At 30.3% G+C, this 26,277-nt stretch overlaps 1 protein-coding gene across 5 annotated transcripts in view; it reads right to left on the bottom strand.

Moving 5' to 3' along the window:
- Positions 1-26,277, bottom strand: part of LOC129975267 (epidermal growth factor receptor kinase substrate 8-like protein 2) — a 156,529-nt gene that overhangs the window by 19,886 nt on the left and 110,366 nt on the right. For 4 of the 5 annotated variants that reach the window (XM_056088320.1, XM_056088318.1, XM_056088319.1 and 1 more), the window contains 4 exons: positions 18,973-19,042; positions 4,608-4,702; positions 3,298-3,378; positions 916-1,043 (listed from right to left, as the gene is read on the bottom strand). In XM_056088320.1, coding sequence (XP_055944295.1) covers positions 916-1,043; positions 3,298-3,378; positions 4,608-4,702; positions 18,973-19,025 — 357 coding nt within the window. In that variant the 5' untranslated portion in view covers positions 19,026-19,042. Of the gene's footprint in view, positions 1-915; positions 1,044-3,297; positions 3,379-4,607; positions 4,703-18,972; positions 19,043-20,376; positions 20,397-26,277 lie in introns of those variants that run through there. The other variant, XM_056088317.1, reaches the window with a different exon arrangement.

Genomic DNA, 26,277 nt, shown 5'->3' with positions numbered 1-26,277 from the left:
TTAAAATTAAAATATTACTTTTTTGTAGAATTGTTTCCATAAAATGTTCAATTTTAATAAATCTTCAGAATTATTTTAACTATGTTTTACAAAAATACAGTACATTTTTTCATAAAAATTAATTATTTTTCATCAACACTACAAGCATTTCATGCTGGGTTTTCCTTCCATTACTGGTAATCCAAGTGTGAAGACCAGACCCCCCCCCCCATCTTCATCCTAGATAGGTTTATTTGTAAAACATAACTTTAATGAAATATTAGAATTTTTCTCTTCATTTTATAATAATTACAACTAAATTTTAACTTTCAGAATAAGCAATGGTGAAGATTCAAAATTCCCTAGAGTTATTTTAGACCTATTTAAGCTTTGAAAATTTTACTGACACTTTTGCTCAAAGTAGTCCTTATGAACTAACTGTTTATCAAAGGCATAGTTAATAACACAACAATTGAATATGAAAGAATATAATGGAAGATTGCATAGGAGATTTAATGGCAAGAAAAATCCTTATTTTAACATTCAAAATAAAACATAATGGATAAACAGACTATGAGTTTATGGTATTAAAATATCAAAATCAAAAGGCTAAAAAAATGCTATGCAATTTTTACCATGTAAATAAATATATAAAAGCTTTATAACTATGCATTAAACACATTCATGAGGTGAATATTTTGTATCAATGTGAATTATTATAACTATACATTCACCTTTTGAAAGTAAACTTTTCTTATATCTCTACAAAATCTTAAGAATTTCATATAAAATTCAAATTTACTCAATTGGATTTTGATTATAAAATGGAAAGCTAAAAAAATTAGAAAAATATATAGTTTTCTATTAAAAGATTGAAACATTTTTCTCTTTAAGTTGAAGTAAAAAATAGTTGACGATAATAGATACAAAACTTACTCCATTTTCATTGTCAATAATGACTACCCATTTTTTCTCAAGCCTCATTTGCATTTTCTGGGTCCAAATGCCACTGGATTTCTCCATCTGAAGTAAACGGCGAAGGCCATCTTTTGGAGAAGTAATCCCTATTAAAGAATCATTCAATTTCAGAAAATCAAATAATACAATACATTCATTTCATAGAGATGCCCAAAAATAAATATAAAACCTCATAAGTAAATTTTAAAATTTATTGGAAAGAGCATTATAAAATTTACTGCAATCTTTAAAAATTTTGAACAGTTTATACTTTATTCAATATGTCTTTCATAATTAATTTATTTAACATAAATATGATCCAATATCTAAAAATTTACAATTCATTAAAATTATTTCATTCCCCCCCACACAAGATAAATTGTATGGAGGAGGATTACAGCATTTTAATCAACTTATCACATTTCTCCAAGAATTAAGAATGTTCATTAATTTAAAGTTTTTTTTAAATTCATTGCTTTCAGAATGTTGCATGAATTTACCTTTTCACAAAATATACAAGGTAGAAATAATAACTCAGCATCTGCATTTTATTTTAAAATTCATATATGTAAATAAGGCTAACATGTAAAATTAAGCCAATATGTAAATTTTAACATTATAATCTTTTTAAAGCAAGATTTAAGCAATTTGATATAAAATATATAATACTTTTTTTTTTTTTTTCCCCTCTTCTCAAAGTTGTTTCTTTTATCAAAATAGTTTACAAAATAGAATATCGCAAATCGTACTTAAGAAGTAAACTTTCCTGCTTATAAATTAATCCATATTATATGGATAGAATATCAATGACTTACTTTTTGTTGTTGTTGCTAAAAATAAATAATTCCAGAGACTTCAGAAGTATAACCAAATATTTTGAAATCATATTTTATGTTAATTTCTTTGCCCAGAATATTAGCAAAAATGCAATATAAAATAAATGCATCAAGTTCTACATTTATTACAAACAGTGGTCCTTTTGACTCGGAATTTTAAATATAAAAACAATAACAAAGCAGAAAAAACTAATAGACATTTTATTAACTAAAGAAACTTAACTGATAGTTTTAAAATTTTGCTGAAAGTTATTGAAGTAGAATAAAAGTGAAATTTTTTATTTCATAGTATATTCAATGATGATATTATGCCTTAACACACATAAATTTCTTAATTATCAGGGTAAATCAAGTCTGCAAAAAACAGCTTATTTATTCCAATGGAATATTGAAAAAATTGGCGCCAAACTTGGCGGTACCGGTCTAGAAAATAGCCTTAATAACTTTTTACATAATTTTAAGTAAAATTTTAAGATTGAAAAAAACGTGTAGTAATATTTGCTAAACGAAATAATCCTATAATGCATCACAACAGTATCATTATTGTAATTCGATATAACTGACGAAATTAAAGCGAATAAAATCCGTACAAAAAAATCAATTCTGAATAATACATATATTTTTCTTTGGATTTATAATACATCCCTTCCCTTGCTTTTTTAAAAATTTGATTTTTTTTCCGAGCGTTGAAAAAAAAATAAAATAAACTTTATTCACTTCGAAATGCCGCGATACGAACTAGTTTTGTTTTCGGCATTCATATATCCTTGAGTTGAGGTGAACAAGTACTGTCAACGATTTATAAATGAGGAGTTTATGAAAAATGACGTCACAAACTAAGAAATCGGGAACTTCAGAAGAAACGATGAATATGTAAACCTATTTTCTATTACCAAAAAACAAATTGGCACCTCTTAATTGCAAATTTAATCGTTTTGAAGGTAAGAAAATAATGGCGAAAGAATTACAGAGGAAATAACGGAACTTCTTCAGGTGAGAAAGAAAGACGATCCTTTTGTAATTATTGTTCCTACATCTTAAATGTATTGTTACTTCGAACTTATTTCACTAGCTTTATTTGAAAAGTTGCTTCGCTCCAAACAAATACATTTTGAGCAAGCAATTAAATTTTTAAAATGTCAATGAAGTGTTTACATTGCATTTCCAAGTATTGAAACTGAGTAAGTTACATTTTTCATTTCTTCTTAATGAAGTTTATAAGAAACTTCTCAGAAGACTGAAGAAATAGTTTTCTAATTTCTTTTTTTTTTTTTTTTTAAATCTTCAGTCTAATAAATTACAAATTAAGAACACTCACAAATTGAAATTTTCACATTGGCACAAGATATCGCTCGATATCTCCACTATGTTTTTAGACATTTAGCAGGACAATATCTCAAAAAATCTTAATATTGCAATTGGTCATTTTATGATAGTAAGGCAGGATTAAAAAATAAAATATCGTTTTAAAATTGAATCGATTAGAAATAATCAAATCTAAGATTTTTAAAAATTAAAAACTCACCGTACTGCGATCCAACAGAAAATGTTGCCAAATGTTCGAGCAAGTAGGTTGGGTAGTTCTCGTTGGAGTCGCTGCTGGGATCTGCAAAAGAGAAGGGGTCGTCAGATTGCGATAGAGGATGCACGGTTCTGATTCAAAAAGGGGACCACGCCTGTTCCACGGAAAGCGATGACTGCAGCACATCCTGTGGATGGAAATTCACTGGGGCGCGTGGGGCATTGTGTGCCCCGGCCATGTGTGGATGAACACATTGTGATCAAGGTTAACGACGCCTGATGGACATCGATAGCAATCCATCTAAAACTGGAACAAGATGGCAGCTCTTTGTTTGGGTGGTCTGTCACCCCACTGCTGTATTAACTTTAATCTTTTTTTATACAATGAGTTACATTTTGATATTCGTTGTCATGGCCGTTCCAGTCCTGGACACTGAAGAAGTTTTGCATCAGACGGACCGGATATCATTAATTATATGCAAAATTTCGAATTCTGGGAATTTTTATTTTAAGACTGAAAACTTATTCTAATTCTTCTTCTGATACTACTTATTCTATTCTTACTAAGCGTTTCACAAAACAGGTTAATGATATCTTTTTCCTTTTTCCCCTTAAAAGCATAATTTGACGTTCCACATAAAATTTTTATATCTAACGTTTTTATATTCCGCATATAATGAATTATTAAAATAAGCAAACAATAGCCAGAATTAAGCGTGGCTTCCATAGATTGAAGGGAAGAAAGTGTCTATTCCTACATATTTTAACTCTTCTTTCCATTTACCAATTAATAATCTTGATAATTTTTTTAAAAGAACATAACCTCCACTACAATAATGGTAAATATCATGCAACCTGCTTTTCCTAGTTATCAAAAAAGAATGCTTTTTTTTCCTGCAGTATTTATAACATTATTTAATAACAACGCCCAATTTCATTAAAAAAGTATAAAAATTTTTTAGAAGATCAAAATCGAACAAAATAAATCTTATAATCCAACTTAATCTAAATTTTGTCACCATAACAATACAAATTTTAAATCAATTTAATGAAAGTGAAATGAGTAAAATATTTCAAAACAGAATACGATAATTAAAGATATTAGCACATTTAAAAATCAGGAGAGTAATAGAAACAAAGATTTCGATGAAATTTATTGATCATATTTTAATCTAAAGCAATCAAAAGTTTTAAAGGGCTTTTAACCAAATAATTTGCTTAGTAGCTTAAAAAAAGCATACATAAAAATAATACATCAATTAAAAATGTATCATTTTTTAGATTAGCTTAACTAATATGTATAATCTTAATAACCTGTATTGTATCCATTTGAATACTGAGATCCAGTACTGCTCTTCCCGTCGAATCGCTTTTGTGGTGTCATTTCACTAGAATAGGCGTCGAAGTCACTGAAAGAAAAAAAAAAAAGAAATTAAAACAAATGAATATGCCCAGAATGAGAACTTTTCCATACACATATATAAATTAGAATCTGCATTAATAACAGTAATATTTATAAATAGAATCTAAAATAAGTTTCATAGTTTTATTAATGGTTCAACTTTTTAAAAATATGTATATAAAGTTTCAGTTTGTAAAAATTCAGAAATGTAATCGCCTTTTGATGCTGTTACAATACATAATCATATTTGGAGAAGTCGCAAGTAATTTATTCAAATAAACTATATAGATAAGAAGGATAGGACAGTAATTTTATTTTAAAATGACATGTATAAAAGCAGTAGTTAAAAAAATATTTGAACTGGAAATTTTTATAAAAGCATTTTTAAAACACTAAATATACAAGATAATAGTGCTTATAAATAAATTGTCTAGTGATCTATTTTGTTAAAACGATTTCAGTGTGCCCTTAGAAAAAAAAACGGCGTTTCAAGGTTAGACTTTTCCAGTGATACACTCTTCTTTTAACCCTTTGCACTCCGGAAAGTAATTCGACGCATAGTTACTCCCTTTAATACTTACCTTGTTTAGTACTCCGAAAAATAAAATTATATATTTGTTTTAAGTTGAATTTCTCCGAAAAAGTAATCTACATCTTCTTACTACTCTGAGGGCATTTTTAACAATAAAAATTAAAAAATAAATAAATAAAATAAACAAAACGTCAAAATGAGTCACCATCGCGATGAGTGAGAGTCATCATCCGAGTGCTAGTGTTAATACATTCTCTCATTTGACATTTAACACTTTCATCGGCAGGAACGAGATAACTCGTTTTTCAGGAATGTAAACACAAAATAATCATTATAATGAGAATTGTTATTGATTGCAATTGATTATTCTTTTTCGAAGTAAAAAAAAAAAAAAAAAACTTTTAAAGGAATTTGTGTTTTGTTTCAATTTTAGCGTTGCGGAGAGGGCGCAGAGGGTGGAGCAAAGCCGCGCCATTGCCGCGATGAAAGTGTTAAAAATATGAAATGAGGCAATTAATAGTTTGTCTTTGAGGCAATTCTCAACCTGGAAGTTGGAGCATCTATTGTCTCGTCCTTCGTTATGCTATCAATCACTCAAACTTTTTCCATCTGGGCAAATATTAATCTATTTTACAACTTGATTAAATGTTCACAGCATCATTCACGATGCAACTTATTCACAAAATACTTCACTTTTATCGTCAAAAAATTCGAACTCGAGATTTTGACGAATCCTCATGTTTTAAACCTCCTTGCGTTCGAAAAACATATTTTTGGAAAATATCCATCTATCTGCGATAAAAATAACTCAAAAATGCGTTGTACTACACGGTTGAAATTTGGTATTCGGTCTTTACATCTAATTTGCATATTTCTCTCAAATTTTGAGTAAAACCTGTTCAGAGGACGCCCGTCCGTCCGAATATAAATTTACACGATAACTACAAAACGAAGAGATATAGATAGATAAGATTAGTACGCATATTTAAAATCTATATTTTGACACTTGTGAAATTTTGTGCTAAAACCAACAACGGTTTGACTGTCTGTCGGTCTGTACTTTCAGAAATATATAAACGCGATAATGCAAAAATGCATAGATTTAAATATATCGAATTTGGTATGTAATGTAGCCACTACAAGTGCAGTTTTATGTCAAATTTTTGTTTCAATCAGCTGAGAAAAACGTGTCAAACATAAATTCCATTTTCGGATGCTATTAATTGCATGCCAGGGAAAAAGCGCGCCAAGGATCACACGATAGGTTCAGAAAATGCTTAATCTACGCCAAAAGTTAATATTCCGCAACTATTGTATAAAGTGGCATGCAAGGCGCACTCTGGCGAGTTTATTGAAGAGTATGCGAGAGAGTTATGGGGCGATCACTCCCCCTGGCTTTATTTTAAATATATATTTTAAAATTATCTTACATATAAAAGTTTCCAGAATGCAACAGCTATTTTGTTTTTTAAAAAAATACAATATTGATGATATCCGAGATTCGAATCTCATAAGACAGATGTCACTGTGGTGGTACTCAAATTCTTTTTTTTTTTTATGGTGATAGGTAAATAAAAGAAAAAAGGAAAAGCTCTCGTCATCCATCACTTCATCGCCAAACAAAGGGAACTCGAATCTGTTGACTTTGCTAATATTTGAGGTAAGGATAAAATAGCTGTTATCAGTTGAATGAAAGAACTTGATTTAAAGCCTCTCATCGTGAATGGTTACAGCCTGCTTATCGGAGAAAGAATTCAGGAGGATTGCAGGCGATTTCAGGTAGAATGCGAGAGCACAGGTTTCTTTCCAACTTTTATTATTCTCAGACGATTTTTGCGTAATATCTACATGTGCATTAAGTATGGCCTCTAAGTACGTTTTAATGTAATTAAAATACTAAAAATATTGATTCCACATTGATATTCCCGCGGCCTATCTTCTAATTAAATGAAATATCGTGTTTGGAACATTCAGTCCGTATAAAAAAGTAAAGCGCATTTGAAATACTCAAGTATATCCAAGTGATTTTTTTTTATCTTTAGAATTAATTTCTATTTTGACTTAATTATCATTTAATATAAAAAAATTAATTCCATCAATATGTCAGACATTATTATACGCGAAGAGTTAATTCTTAATAACAGTAAGAAACTCGATTTTTACTTAATGATATGGAAATGTTGTTTACAGATGCTGCATCTACGAGTAAATTATCACTTGCATTTACTATATTTATAGACTTCTAAATAAAATGTTATTTACATGTATTCACAAATTTTGTATCGTTTTGTAGAAGTTTCGAAACGCATTTCTGAAACTGAGATTATGAAAATCAATGTTTCTTTGCAAACCTACATATATCATACGTATCTGTAGTCGCTAAAATGTCTTCAATTTTATGAAGCTAAAATTGAAAAATGCAATTAATCTCAGAAACAAAGGAAGTTTAAAGCATCCCACTTCTCTTGAAACTTGTTAAATACCTCGAAACTAATTTGAACCGGGATATGATGCATTTCACTCAATGATTCGATAGTGTCATAAGCCCCAATCATCCTTATTTTGGTCAATGGTGTTCTTTCCTGATCGTTCTAGTTAAAATGTATCATGTCCAGCCGAATATTTTCTTTTTTGTTGCGTTTTCTTTTTTCAATCCACTTTTCAACACCATTTTTGTAGCAACATTACTATACGACAAAATTTTAAATTCAACAAAGAATTTAAAGCTACCATCAGTAAATCAAGACTATCTTATATCTATGCCACAAACAGCTTTGAACAATACACGCTGAAATTTTACTTTTAATAGTTTGTTTCCTTCCAATTCTTTTTCAATTGCCTTCTGAATTGGCATAGTCTCTACCACTATCATTTGTTGCAATGCAAACTTATGCGTGTCCAATGTCACATGCCAATATATGGCTTTTATTCTTTAACTGTTTATGACAACCAGTCACATGAAGCAAAACCTCGGAGAGATTGATTGAGTTATGAAATAATAATAAATCGGAATATCTTTAAATTTGTGCATAGTATTTTATTATGCATGGCAGCTCAAAACAACACATTTTGACATATATCTGTTTTTATAAAACATTAAGAATAAATTCCTGTCGTTTTTGTTTCCATAATTAATTATTACATTTTAATTATTTTGTCAAGCAATGGATAGAAATCCGTTTAATATTCCATAGTAAATTACTCACTAAAGCACAGATTGCAATAGTGTATCTGTTACCAATACAACTTACGAATGGAACTAATCATAATCTTATGATGACTAGATATGCCCGACCAGACAGGCTGGTATTCTGTTAACAATACCTCAGGTTTGATTGTTTCAGATTAACTAGCGAAAGTTGTAGTAGAAACTCTCATGCAGATTGGCAGAACACTTCAGAATATATAATTTGCAGCTCACTTTAGATATAAATATACAATAACATTAAAAGTAAGCGATAAAGGCTTGGAATTCAATGCACTAAAAAAATTTACGGACCTTCAAATAAAATATAACCTCTAAAAAAATGATTGAGACGAATAGTGATCCATTAACAAATAAAAATATTATGCAATGCCAAATACAAAATTTAAAAAATGCCGAAAAAAATAATAACTTTAACTAGGACGTGAGGTAAGAATATAATGAATCTGTCAATATAAATATAAAATAGAAAATGCAGACTTCAGCTCATTAATCTTTGTTACAATTCAGCGTAAAATAATGTAAATGAAGAGGGAAGTTCACGATCTTATAACTAATTTTTGTTAAAGATTAACTTTATTCACATACCTAAATAAATGACTTCAAATTAAAAACTCCGAGTCGCTTGAAGCCGAAAAAGAAGGCGCATCTGATAATGACGCACTTAAAAGGGGCGGGGATGTTTTAGACTCCACCCGCTCACAGACGGAGCTGGACGATCAGGTAAAAGATTATATTTATAAACGAACTTCAAATGTGAAACCACATGAAATCAAACACTGATAATGGAAAAAAAGATTTTTTTGGGGGGAAGGGGAATGAAGTGATTTTTAAAGATAAAGAAAATGCAAATGCAAATGTCTACACTCCCTACGTTCATCTTTAATTACCCGTTTTGTCATTTTCTTTTTACCTATCAAGGAGGTGATGGTTAAACTAGAGAAAAATCTCTTAAGATAAAACCTTTTAGCATATGCTGTGTAACTGCCATGTTTCCAAATTGAAAATGACAAATTAGGTTCCCGTATTCCATTTTGTCTTTTAATTTCTCCAATTAGTTTATTTACGATTATGGAAATTTGTTATGTTACCTGTGTTTACTAAGAAAAATGTAAAAGTAAATGGAGAAATGAAAATTAATGGAAATAATTATTGTCCGTTTCCAACAATAAAGCAAAATATTGTTTGAAAAAAAAAAGGTCAATTTCTATCAGCAATATGATTTTATTCCGATTTGGCTTCAAAAACCAACCTATCGCCAATATATTTATATATTAGACTTAAAAATTTATATAAGAATGTTATTTTAGCTTTATACGTTTCCATGCATTTCAAAATAATGGATATCTCGACTTTTTTTTTTTAAATATGTATACTATTGAACTGGGGGTGGGAGTGGAATGGCAAATTGGACGATTAAAGTCGGAAGGAGGAATATTATTTTTTAAATAAATATTTAGATGCATGTTATATAAAGCACTCTTTCACCATATATATTGATATAAATAATGAAAAAAAAAAGAAATAGATTAGAGTAGAATTAAAGTTTTTACTTAAGTGCGACGTGTGGTGCTACTATTCAGATATTTGTTAAATTTATGTACTATTTCCTTTAAATGTATATTTCCATTATTTAAATTGTTATAAGAATATTATACAATTCTTGAAGAATTAAGAAAGAATATTCTTGAAGAATTAAGAAAGAATATTCTTGAAGAATTAAGAAAGAATATTCTTGAAGAATTAAGAAAGAATATTCTTGAAGAATTAAGGGAAGTTTGTGCCCTATTAGATTAACTTGTGTCATTCTCGATCGTATGATGATTGATTGTTTTTCCTTCAAAATCTGATAATGAACGCATTAAAAACACAAAATTTTGTCGGTGTTTACTCTAAATACTCCTAATATTATCTCTATTGATAAATTTAGTGAAGGCAGTTGATAAAATTTTGAAGGATATGAAGAAAGCATTATCTTTCATTAAACGTTTCAGTACCTCACGTTTGCTGATCGATGACAATTTGAAAGGCAGGTAGAGATAACTGAAATTTATTACTTGGGCATCGACAGAATATGAACGATAAAGGAAAAAATGCGACATTTTGAAAACTTTAGAAAATGAAGCAGAATGAATTACGTCATACTCAACATCAGATACCTTATATGTTATTTAATTGTAATTATATTCTATATTACAAATAAACATTTTGAAACAGTTTTTTTCCTATTAGCAAAACTTGCGGAAGAAAGTATAATTTGTGTTATTTTTCTACCATTAATTTTTGCATTATAAACAGATTTCAGTTGAGACAATTCTGTAATATAAAATACATATATGTACCGCTTGAATTAGTTGTAGTATGTCACAAAATCAGAGTTACTTACTGTTTGTATATTTACATTAGATTCATAGTGATTTTTTAAGTGTTTAGTTTTTCAAGAATAGGTATTTTAAGAGACAGGTTACAAAATATGCAACTGAGCATCTAAATTAGTACTCTATTTGTAGTTACTATCATTAAAATTCTGGCGATCAGAATACACCATAATTAACCAATGAAATGGTTAATTCCTTTAATCGAAGCAAATCGGATTCTTTCAGTAGAATTAAAATTACTCAATTTGAGTACCATTTGTATATATTTCTGATTAAAAAAATCAATATTAATTTTTCATTTAACTTATTTTCTTTCACTATATGTGTATGCGCATTGCATGCTACAATTATAATTAGAAAAATGAATATTCAGCTGTTATTTATACTCTTGGTTTATTATAAATAAAAATTTCTTATACAGGATCATTATCATTCGTGAGTCAAGTAAAAAAATATCAGTTTACGAAATTTTCAGAGCTCTTTCTTTTGAATATTTCAGCATTTTGGAAGCAAATACATTTAAACAAATCATCTTGCTTACATCGTCGTTCACAGCACAAAAGCAGTTTATAAAAATGTCATTCTGCTGAAATTGTATAGATACAATTTCAAAATGGCCACTCGATGTCAAATAGCCAATGCATTCTTATTTCTTGGTGCTGGCGATTTGGCTTCCATTGGCGATTTCAACCATATTTGCTCAGTGAGTAACGATATGAGCCAAGTCTACAAACAAATTCTATAAATCAATAACAGGATGGTTTGATAATTGTTTGAAACAAATCGACTAAAATGTATGAAACAAAAATCCTTTTAAAAAAATGGCGAAAATACTATTTTTTTTAAATTTGTTCTTATTGGTAGACACATTCTTTATGATTATTCTTTAGAAGATCTGGATATTCTTAATTCTTTTCCAGTAAAAAATCGGAATAAAATATCCCAAATTCGTATCGCTTCACGTCACTCTTTAATAATTCAAGAAAACTGACTTTTCTTTGGTTTTGAAATATTATCAGTATCTAACGGATTATTTGCATCTTGCATTTATTTATTTAAGAGATTAATAACCACTAAGTTTCCGTTATCTTTTTTGTTGTTCAAAATTTTGCCGATAAACTTTTCTGGTTTTTCCCATCAACTTCAAAGTTACTTAGAGCACCCAAGCGAGAAATGATTCTGATTCGAGACTGCATTAATTTCAAAATAAATTCCTTCAAATATCAGTTCCATTAAAAAAAGAATTTACCGATTTTTGGCGTCATTTTGAAAGATGTCAAGAACAAGGTTCGCCAATTTTACTTGGCAACCATGTTTCCAACATTTCTTTTTATTTGCATATTTAAAACAGATTATCTTTCCACGTGTATTTTGCTAGAGGGGAAAATAAAAGAAACAGCCATCTGACAGACACATTCATCATGTAACATTATGAATCAGCGAACTGAAACTCCTGAATCAGGTGTCACATGAAAGGTGGGGTGAGAAATAAAGAACACATCGTTTCAAAACGAGATTAGTATCAAGATATAGAATTTTGTTTTGTGTTTTCCCCCAATGTTGAGTAATATTCAGTGCAAGCTAGAAAAAGAAAGAAAAAAAAAAAAAAAAAAAAAGCGGAGGCTAATACGAAGCTTATTTTAGAAACAAATTTCATTCAACAAAATAATAATTTATGCGTCTTTCTGTTTATTATGTTGCACAAACTGATGTGATAAAGATTTAAGGAATGCATAACAATAATAAACAATTTAATTGTTTTTATAAAGTATTAGTATTCCAGTCACAAAAATAATCATAAGTAAATGAAAAATATGATTGATTCATTAAGTTATAGAATACTACTTGATATGCTGACTCTAAAAACTTAAATTTTATTTCTTCCCCACTTTTATTTTTTGTCGAATTTGGATTCGACAAATAAAATGTGTAGGGGTCTTTCTGTTCTAATGCTAGATGTCTAGTGCTTTTTTTTTAAAAAAAAATTTATTATTAATTTTTTTTTTTTAAATCTAAAGAAAAATATTTCGTCGGATGCACCGGTAAGGGTTAAGGCCAATGTAATTTTAAGAGAAGACATAAAATTTAGATACTGTTCAAATAAATTATTTTTAAATGAGTATTGTAAAATTTGTAACAGTATGATATTGAAAAGCGAAACTCAGTCGCAAACTTTGATTTCATTAAAAAAAATCAGTGTAATCAATTTTGATTTAAGAAATTCTGTTTCAGTCTACAACATCTGAGAAGATCGTCTTCAATCAGTTTGCAAAACTATTGAAAAAAATATTTAAATAAATAATGACCATAATGTCTAATGTTTGCAATAAACAAGCATGCCTACTGTTCATTCTCCGATTCTGAAACCCTCAATGTTTTTGCGCTTGCGTCAAGAGGCCTTATTTTGTCAAAAAGGGGGGGGGGGTGAGAGGAAAGATGAAAGGAGGAGATGTTTACATTCAGCAACAGGATAAACTCGGATTATTTAAAGAATTAAAAGACATAATAACTCTCGTCTTTCTACATATCACCCCATAGAGAAGTGCAACCGTCGGAAAATGTTAGTCTCGGGATCCTGAAACGAACAGAAATATTTGCGTTAATTTCCAATTTTTTTTTCCTTAACAAAATTAATTGCATTTTCAATTGTGACAACTAAATAGTCGGCGCTAACTGTCACCAAACATAGTGAGATTCAAAGCTCTCAACATTACACCTCTTCCTTGGAGAAAGCGAAATTTTTAAAAATCGTTAATTAATGTTAAAGTGTTTGTATATTTGGATTAAAACAAGGAGCTGAATGGAAAAAGAAATGGAGGCATCTTCCTTTTTCAAAATCAGTCACTAATGTGCTGATCTCAGAAATGTTTGACTTATTATGCGTTATCACACCATCAAAGCTGACTATATTTTACAGTAAGCCTAATAAATGAAAATGATTGTTGCATTGTCTTTAAAAATTAAAAACATTTTATAAGATTATTGTACATCGAGATCGTATGAAGTATACTATACTATTTTATATTCAGATACATATATTTTAACTCCACGCCAAATATAGCGCATAATTATGTTATATGAATAACTGTTTTAATTAAGAGTACTTCAAGATAAATTGGAGGTGGTGTTCCCTGGACGCAATAAGAAATGCCACTTTTAGCAGTCACAAATAATTGACTTTATAAATTAAGTAACAAAATTGTTTCGAGGGGTCTTGATACCCCACCCGTCAAAAAAAATTATTTGAAGATAAATTATTAAAATTATTTTTGAGGTATGGTATGTTACAGTTGGTATTCGATTTTGACATTTTTGTCGAAAATTATTAGAGGAAAATAACTTTTATATTATTTAAAATTGAAAATACTTTTTTTTTGTGGAGTTGTTATTTTTCTATTAAAATATCATTAATTGTAGTTGCGATTACTTTCACACAAATGCCATTAAATCAGCGCGCAACTTTCACACATTCAATCGACATTTCTCCTCCCCTTTTTTCTCCTTCCAAAAAAATCGTGTGGGAACAGTTGATAATAGAACTTATGTTTCTGTTGAGTTTGAAATAATTTCACCTGAGTTTAGTTGGCCAAAGACAGAGTAAACTAAGCAAATTTTATAAAATAACTTAATAAAATGTCACAACGTTTATGATGATTTAAACGTTCTATAAATTTTAAGTAAATATTTTAAATCTTAAATAAGCATGCTAATGTATGAAGTCGATAAAAAAATTCAATGAAAGCTTATAAATCGCTTTAGGTTCTCTATTAACCTCTTGCACTATAATAACGTGTCTGACGCGTGCATCAAATTATAGAATTTAGTATTTAAATTTGTAATTAAGTGAAAGTATTAAGTCATTTAAAACGCAAAAATCACTTGGTAACATTATTATAAGGATACACTTTAAGACGGATTTAGAGTTTCGACTACAAGACCGCATAGCAAAACTTATTTTATTTGCGTTGTCGTGTTGTGACTTATGGCACTTTACAAGCCCGCTGACAGTTATCTGTCAGATTTAAACCGAGTGAGGGTTTCTTGTTTTTTCAGTAGCGCCAACTAGGTCCAGGAATACGACTTATCTACTCACGCGTCACAACCCTTTTTACGGGGTGGACTTCATTCATACATTTCATTCACCGATCGTAATTTCATCGTCAGAGGATGATGAACTCTGAACCAGTACCCCCAGTGGTATTACTCTCAACATGGAGGATTTTGTGACCCCGACAGATTTATACCTGCACCAGTCACCACACACACGGAGAGTCTTCTATCCCGTTCTTCTCTTGTTTATTTAAACCATTACATTTTTACTTTCTCATATAAGAAGTACAGAGAAAATATTATAATCGTCGAAAAATTCTGACTCGAGATTTTGACAAATCTTCACGTATTAGACGTCACCGAGTTCGAAAACAAATGTTTGGAAAAAGTTTGTTTGAGATTAAGATAACTAAAAAATACTTTGAGGTAGATGAATGAAATTTGGTATACTGTTTTTGCACCAAATTTGTAGAATTCTATGAAATTTTGAGTAAAATCAATTCAAAGGAAGTCTATCAGCAAAGTTGACCGAAAATAAGTTAACACAATAATTGCAAAACGAAGAGAGCTAGATGGATAACATTCGGCACATATATCTAAAATCTATAGCCTAAACACCTATCAAATTTTGAACCAAATGCCACGAAAGGTTCATTGCCTGTCGATCTGTACTTTCAGAAACATATAAACGGGATAATTCAAAAATGCAATTAGTTAAAGATATTAAATTTGGTATTTGATTTTGTGATTACAATTGCAGCTTTTTAACGAATTTTTATTTCAATCGATTGGGAAATACGCATCCAAAATACAGATTTGATTTTATGATGTTATTAACCGCATGTCAGAGCTGAATCGCCAAATAACTCGCCAAAGATGGCAAAATAGATAAAAAAAAAAAAAAGATTCAGTAAAGCTCACGACAAGGATAAATATTTCGGAAATATTGTACGCCAATGAGATGCGAAAAAGTTCCTAGAATTGCATTTTTTCTCATATATCCTTTATATATATATATATATATATATATATATATATATATATATATATATATATATATATATATATATATATAACTTGAAGCTGTTTAAATTGTCATTTTTTTTTCAAAATCCCAGTTTTTTTTTTCTGGGCGTTTATAATACTTTCTCAACATATACGATAAAAATAAATGCTATTTTTATTGTGAATAGCTTGATATTATGCTGCAACATGCCATCTAAAAGATTAAAGAATATAAAGAATTCACAATGCCATATGTATATGTTTACTTAGTGTATCCATAAAAGTATAAAACATAAATTAATACAAAAAAATCATTAAATAAAAATTTTCGCGTTTGGATTAAATAGCCTCTTAATTCATTTTCAAAACAATTCCACAGTAAAGCGAAAGCATTCGGCTTCATTGTATTGTGGTGGCTAGCGAAAACATCCTAGAATAACTCAAGAGTTCGTGAATTGTTCGAGACTATGTTATGCACAAAGCGTCTATTTTGTTTCCAATCATGCATAATAGCTCAAAAACAAAAGAGATCCACCGGTTGGAGGATCACAATTCAAAGAGTTTTCTTTTTTTGCTTGTGAAGGAATATTTTTTTTTTTTTGTGCTTATTTTTAGAAGAACGAAACCAAGCATGCCCGCTTTAATCCATTCACATCAATGTAAACAATATATTATTTTTTAGAATACAAAAATGACGAAAATAAGGACTGAATTATACTTTTTTATACTTGAGAAGAGAGTTGAAAAATGGAGAAATTTATTCATTTGGAAGCAATTATAGTTAAGTACATAGATTCTCGATAATCCGATAGACATTAGGCTGATGGCTACATAATACTATAGCATTATTAGATATTAAGAAGCGTTTTTTAACACAAATTATATTGCATAAAATATTACAAAATGCAACAAATTATATATAGAAATAATACCATCTTTATCAGTAATAAGAAACTGTCAGTGTGTGAGTTGTTGTTTCTTATGGCACTTGCCATCGACAACCCCGCTGTTACGAAGACAGTGATTTTAAGCCGGTGGGGGAGCATCTCTTGTTTTTATAGTAGCGCCATCTAGGGCCAACACAACGACTTAGCTACACGCACGTCACAACCCTTTTTATGGGGCGGACAACTTTCACGCATTTCATTCACTCATCCACAGATCGTAATTTAGACCTGAATCAGAGAACGATCATCCCTGATACAATACCCCCAGTGGTATTACTGGGGGGTATTACTCTCGGTACTGGTATTACTTTCGACTGGAGGACTTTGTGACTACGACAGATTTATACGCGCGTCAACCACCAAGCACACGGGGAATCTTCGGCCGGCGGGGTTCGAACTCGCAACCTAAGGGATGCGAATCCAACGCTCTACCAACCAGGCTATCCCGGCCCCCTGTGTATGAGTTAACGTTCTATAGAACAGATCGCTTCACCAATTATTACGGTAGGATATTCAAAGAACGAAATCAGAAAACAATGATTATTTGAAATGTTTTATTAACAAACATTTCAAAAAAGTGCTCAAATAATATATTAATTTAAGTATTTACAAAACTTGTTCAAAATGAACATTTTAGATATCTATACAAAGTTGTATTCTTCTAACAGTACTTCATATACGCACAGCTGCATTATGATTGCATATACACGGCACAAAATTTTGAATGTTCCTCGTGACTCAAATGAGTTTTTTTTTTTTTTTTTTTTTTTTTTTTTTTTTTTTTTTTACTTTCTTGAAAATAGGAGTATAGAGAAAGCGTAGAAATCGTCAAAAAATTCGATCTCAAGATTTTGACGAATCTCCAGTATGTAGACCTCCCTGAATTCACAAAATACACTTTTGGAAAATGTCTGCCTTTCTGTCTGTAACCAAAAGTATTCAAAAACAATTTGAGTTACAGTTTTATACGTTTTTTATACAATTTTTTATACGTTCTTTACATGAAATTTGAAGATTTCTATCAAATTATGTGCAAAAACCGTTATGAGGAAGCGAGTCTTTCAGGTTATTCAAATATAAGTGAGCACCATAATTACACAACGAATAGACCTAGATGGATAAAATTCGGTACACAAGTTGAACATTTATAATTTCGGCACCTGTCAGATTTTGAGATAAAACCAACAAAGCATTGACTGTCTGTCGGTCTGTACTTTCAGAAAACATGTTAACGCCATAGTTCAAAAACACAATGACTTAAATATATCAAGTTAGGTATGAGAATTAGTGACTAACATGTGCAGTTTTGTGTCAAATGTTTTTTTCAGTCGGTTGGGAAAAACGCATCAGAGCTAAATTCTGTTTTCGGATACTAATAACCGCATGGCAGGGATTAATCGCCAAATAACTCGCCAAGGATGACACGATAGATTCAGTAAAAATGTTAAATTCACATCAAGGGTTAATATTTCTTAATTAATGTGCACCGATATTATGCAAGGCGCTGGCTGGCATGAAAAATTATTATAGAATATTAGGTGAACATTTTGGAGAGATCACTCCATCTGGTTTAGAAAAACTTAATATCACACACCTAACTGCGGGCAAAAGAATTAAATTCCTTTCTTTGTATTTAGTGGAATTTGCAACTCTCAACCAATCAAAATACACAGCAGTATGTATGAGGAGTAAATTTCTTTCAAGTCATGATGATTTAATGGTGTATGATAAGACAAATATTTATTTATGATGTATTTTCCGTATTAAATAGATTGATCTTTAAATAAATACCTCCAATTAAATTTGTTATAAGTTCCTCTCGAAATTTAAAATTATATCTCTTCACATTTTGTAGACAGAAGCGTGAAACTTTATGTGTACACAGATGAATGTAAAAGAAGTATTTTACTACATGGTACTTTTACACTATGGGGGCTGCATAGAAATTTATTAACCTCCACAGAGGCCAAATATTTCCATACAATTTTCCATCTTATTTAATGAAATTCTGTAACTGAAGTATATATTTAAGTGCAAGATTTAGATTTCCACATTTCGTGGAGAAATCTAGTACAAGGAATATAGAATATAAAACTAAAGTATTTCATTTCATTTCATTTTATAGCAACCAAAAAAAAAAAAAAAAAAAAAAACCCTTACCTAATGCGAGAATCCCTACTTGTCCATTTCTCTCCGTTCGTCACACCGGGCATATCGCTCCTTAACAACCCTGGAAAACAAAACAAAATTTTTATAAACTCATCCCTAAAAACAATTCATGCATTCGAGAACATACACTTTACAGCAAACAATATTTAAAGGATTCTATGAGAAACAAATACTTGCATTCAGAAATTTTATTCACGCAGCGTTATTTTATTATGTATATTACATTTATGTTGCATTTGCCTTTTTCTGGAAATCGCATTCGCAAACAAATAAATAGCATAAAATAAAATATTAATATAATCAACAAATGGCTTTGAAAATGACAAATTTTGAATAGCTGACAAGTCCAGAAATGTTTTGTTCAAAAACAATGGGAAAGATTTTGACCATCAGTAAGAGACATGGGATGAAACAAGGGTCGCTCTCATCTTTATTAATGAAAATAACAACTGTAGGTTCGAATCAGGGTCAGACAAAGCTCTATATGGCTTCTTAGACATTGCAAGTCTTGTCCCTTCCTTTTTCTTCTTGATCTTCCAAAACCAGATATTTTCATGGATTTTAATATAATCAACAACCTTTTATAAAAAAGTTTCAAAAGGCAAATTTTAAACTGAAATTAAAAAAATTCTTTCTCTAGGCAAGTTGGAAGGCAAAGGCAGATTCCTTTACATCTAAGCATAAGCATCTGGCAACATAAATTCTGATGTTAGAAACTGCCAAATTTTAGCTTGGAAATCACTTTTCAGCCCCCAATTTCTAAGATATTGCAGTTTTCGAAAAACTTTGAATACAGATTTGTTCTTCTTAATAAGACGCTATTTCGGCAAATTAGAGTTATTTTTCTATCGTCAATATTAAGAACGTTCTAGTGAAATGAAAATTTCAACCCCCTCCACCATTTCCTTACTCCCCTCCCCCTCCTTTGAGCTAGATGGGTCATTTACGAACTCGTCCGACATTTTTACAATTCTAACAACATGTTCCAAGCCAGTTAAAATCCAAGAAAAATTATTCTAGTTATACTGTTTACAAGATAACATGGGCAAAACGTTATACGCATATTATATATTTGAAAGAAGGGTGGTTTTATGTTCTAGGAACCATAAACGGTGAAGGACTGTAGAAATTTTCCCGAAGTCTTGTCATGAGAACCATTGCAGCAGATAGGCTATCTATAGGAATCTACCTAAAATTGCTAGTCACTTTCCAAACATTTGTTTTCTATGGCTTTGACATAAAAAAATGAAAATTCCAATTTAAAAGTAATTTTAAGCAAGTGAAAAAAAATCACAAGTATTTTTATAACAAAATCTAAATTATAAGACTAGATATTTTTTTTAAATAACAAAGCAGTAAGTTTCTTAGAATCATAAAATATCATAAAACAGGTACCCATAGAATATCCCAAGTTTGCAGGGCTATTAGAAGAAAACAAAGTACAACCTTGTTGTTCATCAGAAAACCAAATACAGCAGTTGAAAGTTTAACTTCCACAACAAATAAAAATAGACTATCGATACACAGCTGCCAGTCAAATCTTTATACCAGACACGCTGAAAAAAATGTAGGATCGATAACTTTTAGACTTTCAACTGTTATTTTTTTATATTTCTGATAAAATAAATTGCACGTGGTTTTATTTTCTTTTAAAAGCTCTGCAAAGTTAGGATTTCATTTATGAACAACTTTTAAAGAACGTTCAAAACTAATAAATTAGGATTTTTGCTAAAACAAAGTTCTAAAATTTAAACTACAATTGGTTTTAAATTAAATGAATTCAAAGACTTATCTAAATTAAGTAGCTAAAAAAGTTTTTTAAAGAAACTGGAGGCTTCGACTTAGGTCATTTGTATTAAAACATTCAGACAGACTTCCTCTAAATAGATTTTGTTCAACATTTGGTAGAAATTTGCAAATTTGGTGTAAAGACCATATATCAAATTTCATTCATTTGCCTCAAAATGTCTTGAGTTATGGTGCTCAGATAGACATAATTCCAAAAATATATTTTTCGGACTCGGAAAAGTGTGACAAGCGGAAAACCGTCAAAATTTGCAGTCTGAATTTTTTGACGATTACTATACTTTCTCTATACTTCGTATATAAGAAAGTAAAAATGAAGTATTACACATTGAAGCATTCATAGCTACTGTTTATATTCGTATAACTATTTAGTATTTATTGCAAAATAAAGAATATAAAAATACCAATATTATAAAAATATATAAATATTGGAATGTTACAAAGTTTGTACCATTGAAAAGCTTTGAAGTTTACAACAAGTGCCAAAAGTTTTTATTACTTTGCAAGAACTGGAAGTTTATTTCTACAATTTAAAAATATTTCAAGAAATTAACTATCGTTTGCAAATATTCTTTTTTCAATTAAATACAAACTATAACTTTTTATGATAGAAAGTACGAATTTTCTTTGGTTTTTCGTTTATATCGGATAAAAAAAAAATCGTCTGCTTTTCTTAATTTATATTAGTATATTAAGCTCCTATTTTAGGCGCATTTAAATATTTCAGTTATAGCTATTAAGTGAAGTAAAAAAAAATTTATCATCAGAATTTTAAAGAAATGTTCTTTGGTACTTGCTATTAACTGCATGCCCATGTGATTAGCAACACAGTCAATAGCCAAGCAGGAGTTCAAATTTTTTCTAGACGATTACAATACTTTCTCTTTGTATTACTTCGTATGCGAGAAAATAAAAGTATCAGTAAGAAAAAAGCTATATTGAAATATCTATATTCTCTTATTTCTGTGCTTCTGGTAAACAAATACGTTTATTTAAAAATTTCGTAATAAAATATGCACTTATTTCGAAGTTCAAATTCTTTAACTGACAAAAATCAATATATTTTTTTAAATAATTACAAGTTGAGTGTTCTTACACGATTTTGAACTAAGTAACCGAAACCTTTACAAGCACGAATTCCTTTGGGGCGAATTGAATTGAAGACGGAAACTTTGGGGGAGACATTCCTTCTGTAGGTAAAGTGGTACCTACCGAAACCCTCCACCCTTTTTTTTTCAGTTTATGACGTCACAAGGCCACGTGGCACAAAAGAAAAAGGAAACAATGCGCATTCTTGCAGGGGCGGGAACCCATTGTCGGATGTCTGAAACAATGGATATGGAGTTAGTCATTGGGTCAAGAGGTAGCCTCCATGCGGAATGGAGAGAAGTATCTTTTTGTAGCGGTATCTGCCAATTAACGATGATTTGTAAGGGAAATAAAAAGCTGCTTGTAACCGAATCGATGAGGTTTTCACTTTTTAATCTGATCGGAAAACAGCAACTGACTAAGCTTTTTGGTGTGTTGTAGTTCAACATGCCACTAATAACGTCTATAACGGTGATGTTTTGGAAAAGTAAATAATGGTCACAAAATTTTTCCCTTATTACAAAAAATTTTGCTACATTTTGCTACATCAGGTAATACACATTATGAGATCTCTTTTAATAAAATACTCAATTCAATTTCACATTTCAACACATTAATTCAATCACCATATTATTAATTTATCATACGCTCATTTTTTATTTTAGTAACTTGGTGAAAACGAATATGTTTTTATTCATTAATTTAGTATGACTCATGACTGCATGGCTTCCAAATCTACATAATTATTTAAAATCTTTCTATGTATAAATTGCTAACTCTTATTATTTATAGCCTAATGGTAACTGCTAAATGTAAACAAACAATCAAACGAATTTCAGACTACTTCACTGAATATTTTTACAGCTGCACTGAATCCAACACTTTCGTGCAGCTAATCATTGTATCTTCAAAATATTAGAAATGTTTTGGAATTGGTTCGCCTTATCACCAAAAAGTACAAAAGAATTAAAGAAGGTGACTTCAAACAGAAAGTTTAATCAAGCGCAAAAATAGATTTAATCGTCGTCAGATGAGAATAGTTATGAATTGCTCACAGAAACTAATGATCATATCCTCGAAAACAATTGTCTTATAAAAATGATTTTTGAATTGTTCTAAGAATCAAGAAATTGCCTTTTTAATGATATCAATTTCATTGCCGAACTTATCAAATCACCGAACTTATCAATCGGAAATTCACCATTGTGTTATTCCATTCGCATATGAATGAAAATAATGTCCAAAAAATGTAAATGTCCAAAATGAAATATGACACCTAATTAAAGAAGTGTTGACATAGGCATACAATTAAAATACCAGATGAACAAGAGTTTATAATCAAACCTTTTTATTGAGATACTTTGATTTATTGGTTTCAATTCGTATTTATAGCAATATTTTTAAAAAGAAACTTGCATTTTTTTTTTTTTTTCTTAATGCCCCTTTTCTTCGCAGCTTGAATTTTTCTCTAATGGCTAGTAGCGTAGGCCAGCGTCTAGTACAGAACATGATTATTTCGTCCAGTATCCTCATCCATGCTTAGAGAATAGGCAATAAAAGCTCCTGCAGTTGCTTTTTTTTTAAGTATTATAAACACAAAGACAATTCCAAAATGGGTTATCGAATTATGTGTCTAAAAAGATTTTCGAACGCGAATTTTTTGATGAATTACATAAAGTTTCCTCTTAGCATCATGCATGAATTTGTGGATTTTGGTAATATGAAGCCGAAGATGCAAAATAGCTTCGAGGCCCTTTCCTCCACCCAAACTCGTAAATTCGCCTCGGCTTAGCATTGTGATGTGCCTTGAATAGATTTTGGGATACCCCCAGGGTTCGAGCAACGCGCCGAGCACCTCCATCGCTTGAGCGAAATACCAACATTACTGCAAATATGAGAAAGTAAAAAGAAATAAAAACTGAATAATCTACGTGAAAGAACTGAAAAGTGATTCTCGGGTACAACACAAGTAAATGGCGGCCAGAGTGCGTTATATTTTCGCCAACACTTGTCACAAGAATAAAATGAAATAAACGCTCTAATATTTTGTCTCTGTAGCATCCGCCAAAACTGTCGCCAGTGGCACTTTTGTCAGTCCGTTGCTTCGCCATTAATAACACAGCATGCAAAAAATTTACTATGTCCCAAGATGATGATAATCATAATAATAAAAATTCTGAAAAGTATTCCAGCAACGTCACGTGTAATCGTATTTATTTACTGTTCCAACGGCGTAGGGGGTCGAGAGAAAGAGTAGAAGTACCAGTCAGGTGGTTTCTCAAGGTCAGGATGACTGACTTTTTTTTATTCTTTCCGGACGGTAGAATAGCTTTTCCGAAGGTCAAACGGATTTTTGTACACTATCCAAGAATTTTAATATCGCTCTGTTTACAACTTAGGAAATGAGATGCGGAGAGATAGTTCCTTTTTTTATCTTTTAATGCAAATCGTCTCGGAAAGTGAGTTCAGTGATTTTTTTTTTAAACATCATACTGTAAAGCTCTTGAACATTAACCAGTGGTGCTTGGTACATGTTATCATTTTTCCGCTCCCTAATCAGATCTGGTTTTAACAAGCTATATAATTTCTTTTTTTCGGTGACGCTTCTTTAGACTGGTGTCCAGTGAATCATTCTTTGCACTTATCTCTCCCCTCCCTCCCGTTGCTATGACAACAATTCACCAGTGACAATCTTGAAAGCCGAATAAGGGGAGAAGGTTGTATAAAATGAAAAACAGACGAATAAATAAATCCAAAAAGTGGTATTAAAGGAGTTAAGGAAACAGAATTAAAGGAACTTATATAAAATATTTTGCAAATTATTCAGTGGAAGATTTAGAGATTTTGCGGCCCTTCGCAGTGCACATTACAAGTTCTCTTCTTTAACCAGTTAATAGCTTTTGACGAGTATACTCGTCATGGAAAAAGTACAACATTTGGCGTTATAACGAGTTTATTCTTCAAGAATAATAAATAATGGCAATTTGCAGTTTGAATTATAATTTTAGTAAAAATTTAAACATATCCGTAAATTTCAAAATGCTTAAATATTTTTGAGGCCAAGTCGAAATCAAAGGAACGTATAAAGGATTATTATGAGCTGTAACATGCTTTGCTCAATACCATTCTCTAACAGAAAATTAAAATAAATTAATTTATGTTTCTTTTCGTTTATATATAAAAAATGCATGTTAGCTTAAGTAAATAAATAAACGTGATTATTGAAATAAGAAAAGGAAAGTCATTTCATTGCAACATAATTTCATATTACACATACTCTGTGTTTGACGAGTACACTCGTCATTGTAAATTTTTGCGACACAATTTAGATACGCATTTTCCGAAGAGGTCGAAACAGTTAACTAGTTAAGTAAATAGGCCAATTTAGTTCCACATTTCAATACATGGTACTGATTTATTTTAGGTTACGCATTTTCATTTTATCAATTTTGTGAACACGTATTTGTTTTTACTTATTAAAAGTCCAGACTACCGGCATCTACGTTTACACACAATATTACAGAATCCGAGGTTCAGTGCCTTTAAACATTCTGATAATTAGGTGAAAGTAATAAGATGTGAAGGAACGTGAAATAATACTTGATAGTGTTGCCGCTTTCCTATTTTATAAGTCATAAATTTGTATTTTTTTTACAAACTTATTTATTTGGCAACTCGGAAAATAATTGTTCCTCTTCCGTCCCACCCCCTCTCATCCTTGCAGCTGCCTAATCGGAAATCCGTTACTGCTATTGCTTTTATTATCTTTTCCTCGACAGATTTCTCTGTCTCGGTTATGAAGGATAATAAAAAAAAGGTTAGAATCTACGAATTTATAGAAAAGGTTTGAATCTACGAATTTATAGAAAAGGTTTGAATCTACGAATTTATAGAAAATGTTAGAATCTACGAATTTATAGAAAATGTTAGAATCTACGAATTTATAGAAAATGTTAGAATCTACGAATTTATAGAAAATGTTAGAATCTACGAATTTATAGAAAATGTTAGAATCTACGAATTTATAGAAAATGTTAGAATCTACGAATTTATAGAAGTTAAGATTTTGAAGGCTGGGAAAGATAATTCTTTATGCACTAAACTGTTTTTATTTCACACAGAAGAGAATGATATGAAAGATGGAGGAGCAGATGTTTATTTTTTAATAAACAAAAGAAAAATTTTATAAATTTTGTAATGAGCGCAAAACAATACGACTCAAAAGGAAATGAATATCAACACTGAAAAAAAAAAAAAAAACCAGGTAAAAGTAAACATGCCTCATAAAAAAACTTCTAAAAGGTCTTCTTACATATCACCCCTTTATACAGTAAATTCATCCAAAAGCTATAAGCGCAATTTTTTGAAATGAACAGTAATCTTTCTTTCAATATAAATGAT

Source organism: Argiope bruennichi, chromosome 7 (genome assembly GCF_947563725.1).
Source record: "Argiope bruennichi chromosome 7, qqArgBrue1.1, whole genome shotgun sequence".
Classification (NCBI taxonomy): domain Eukaryota; kingdom Metazoa; phylum Arthropoda; class Arachnida; order Araneae; family Araneidae; genus Argiope; species Argiope bruennichi.
The sequence above is the reverse complement of the archived record's forward strand: the minus strand, read 5'-3'. Positions and strand labels throughout refer to the sequence as shown.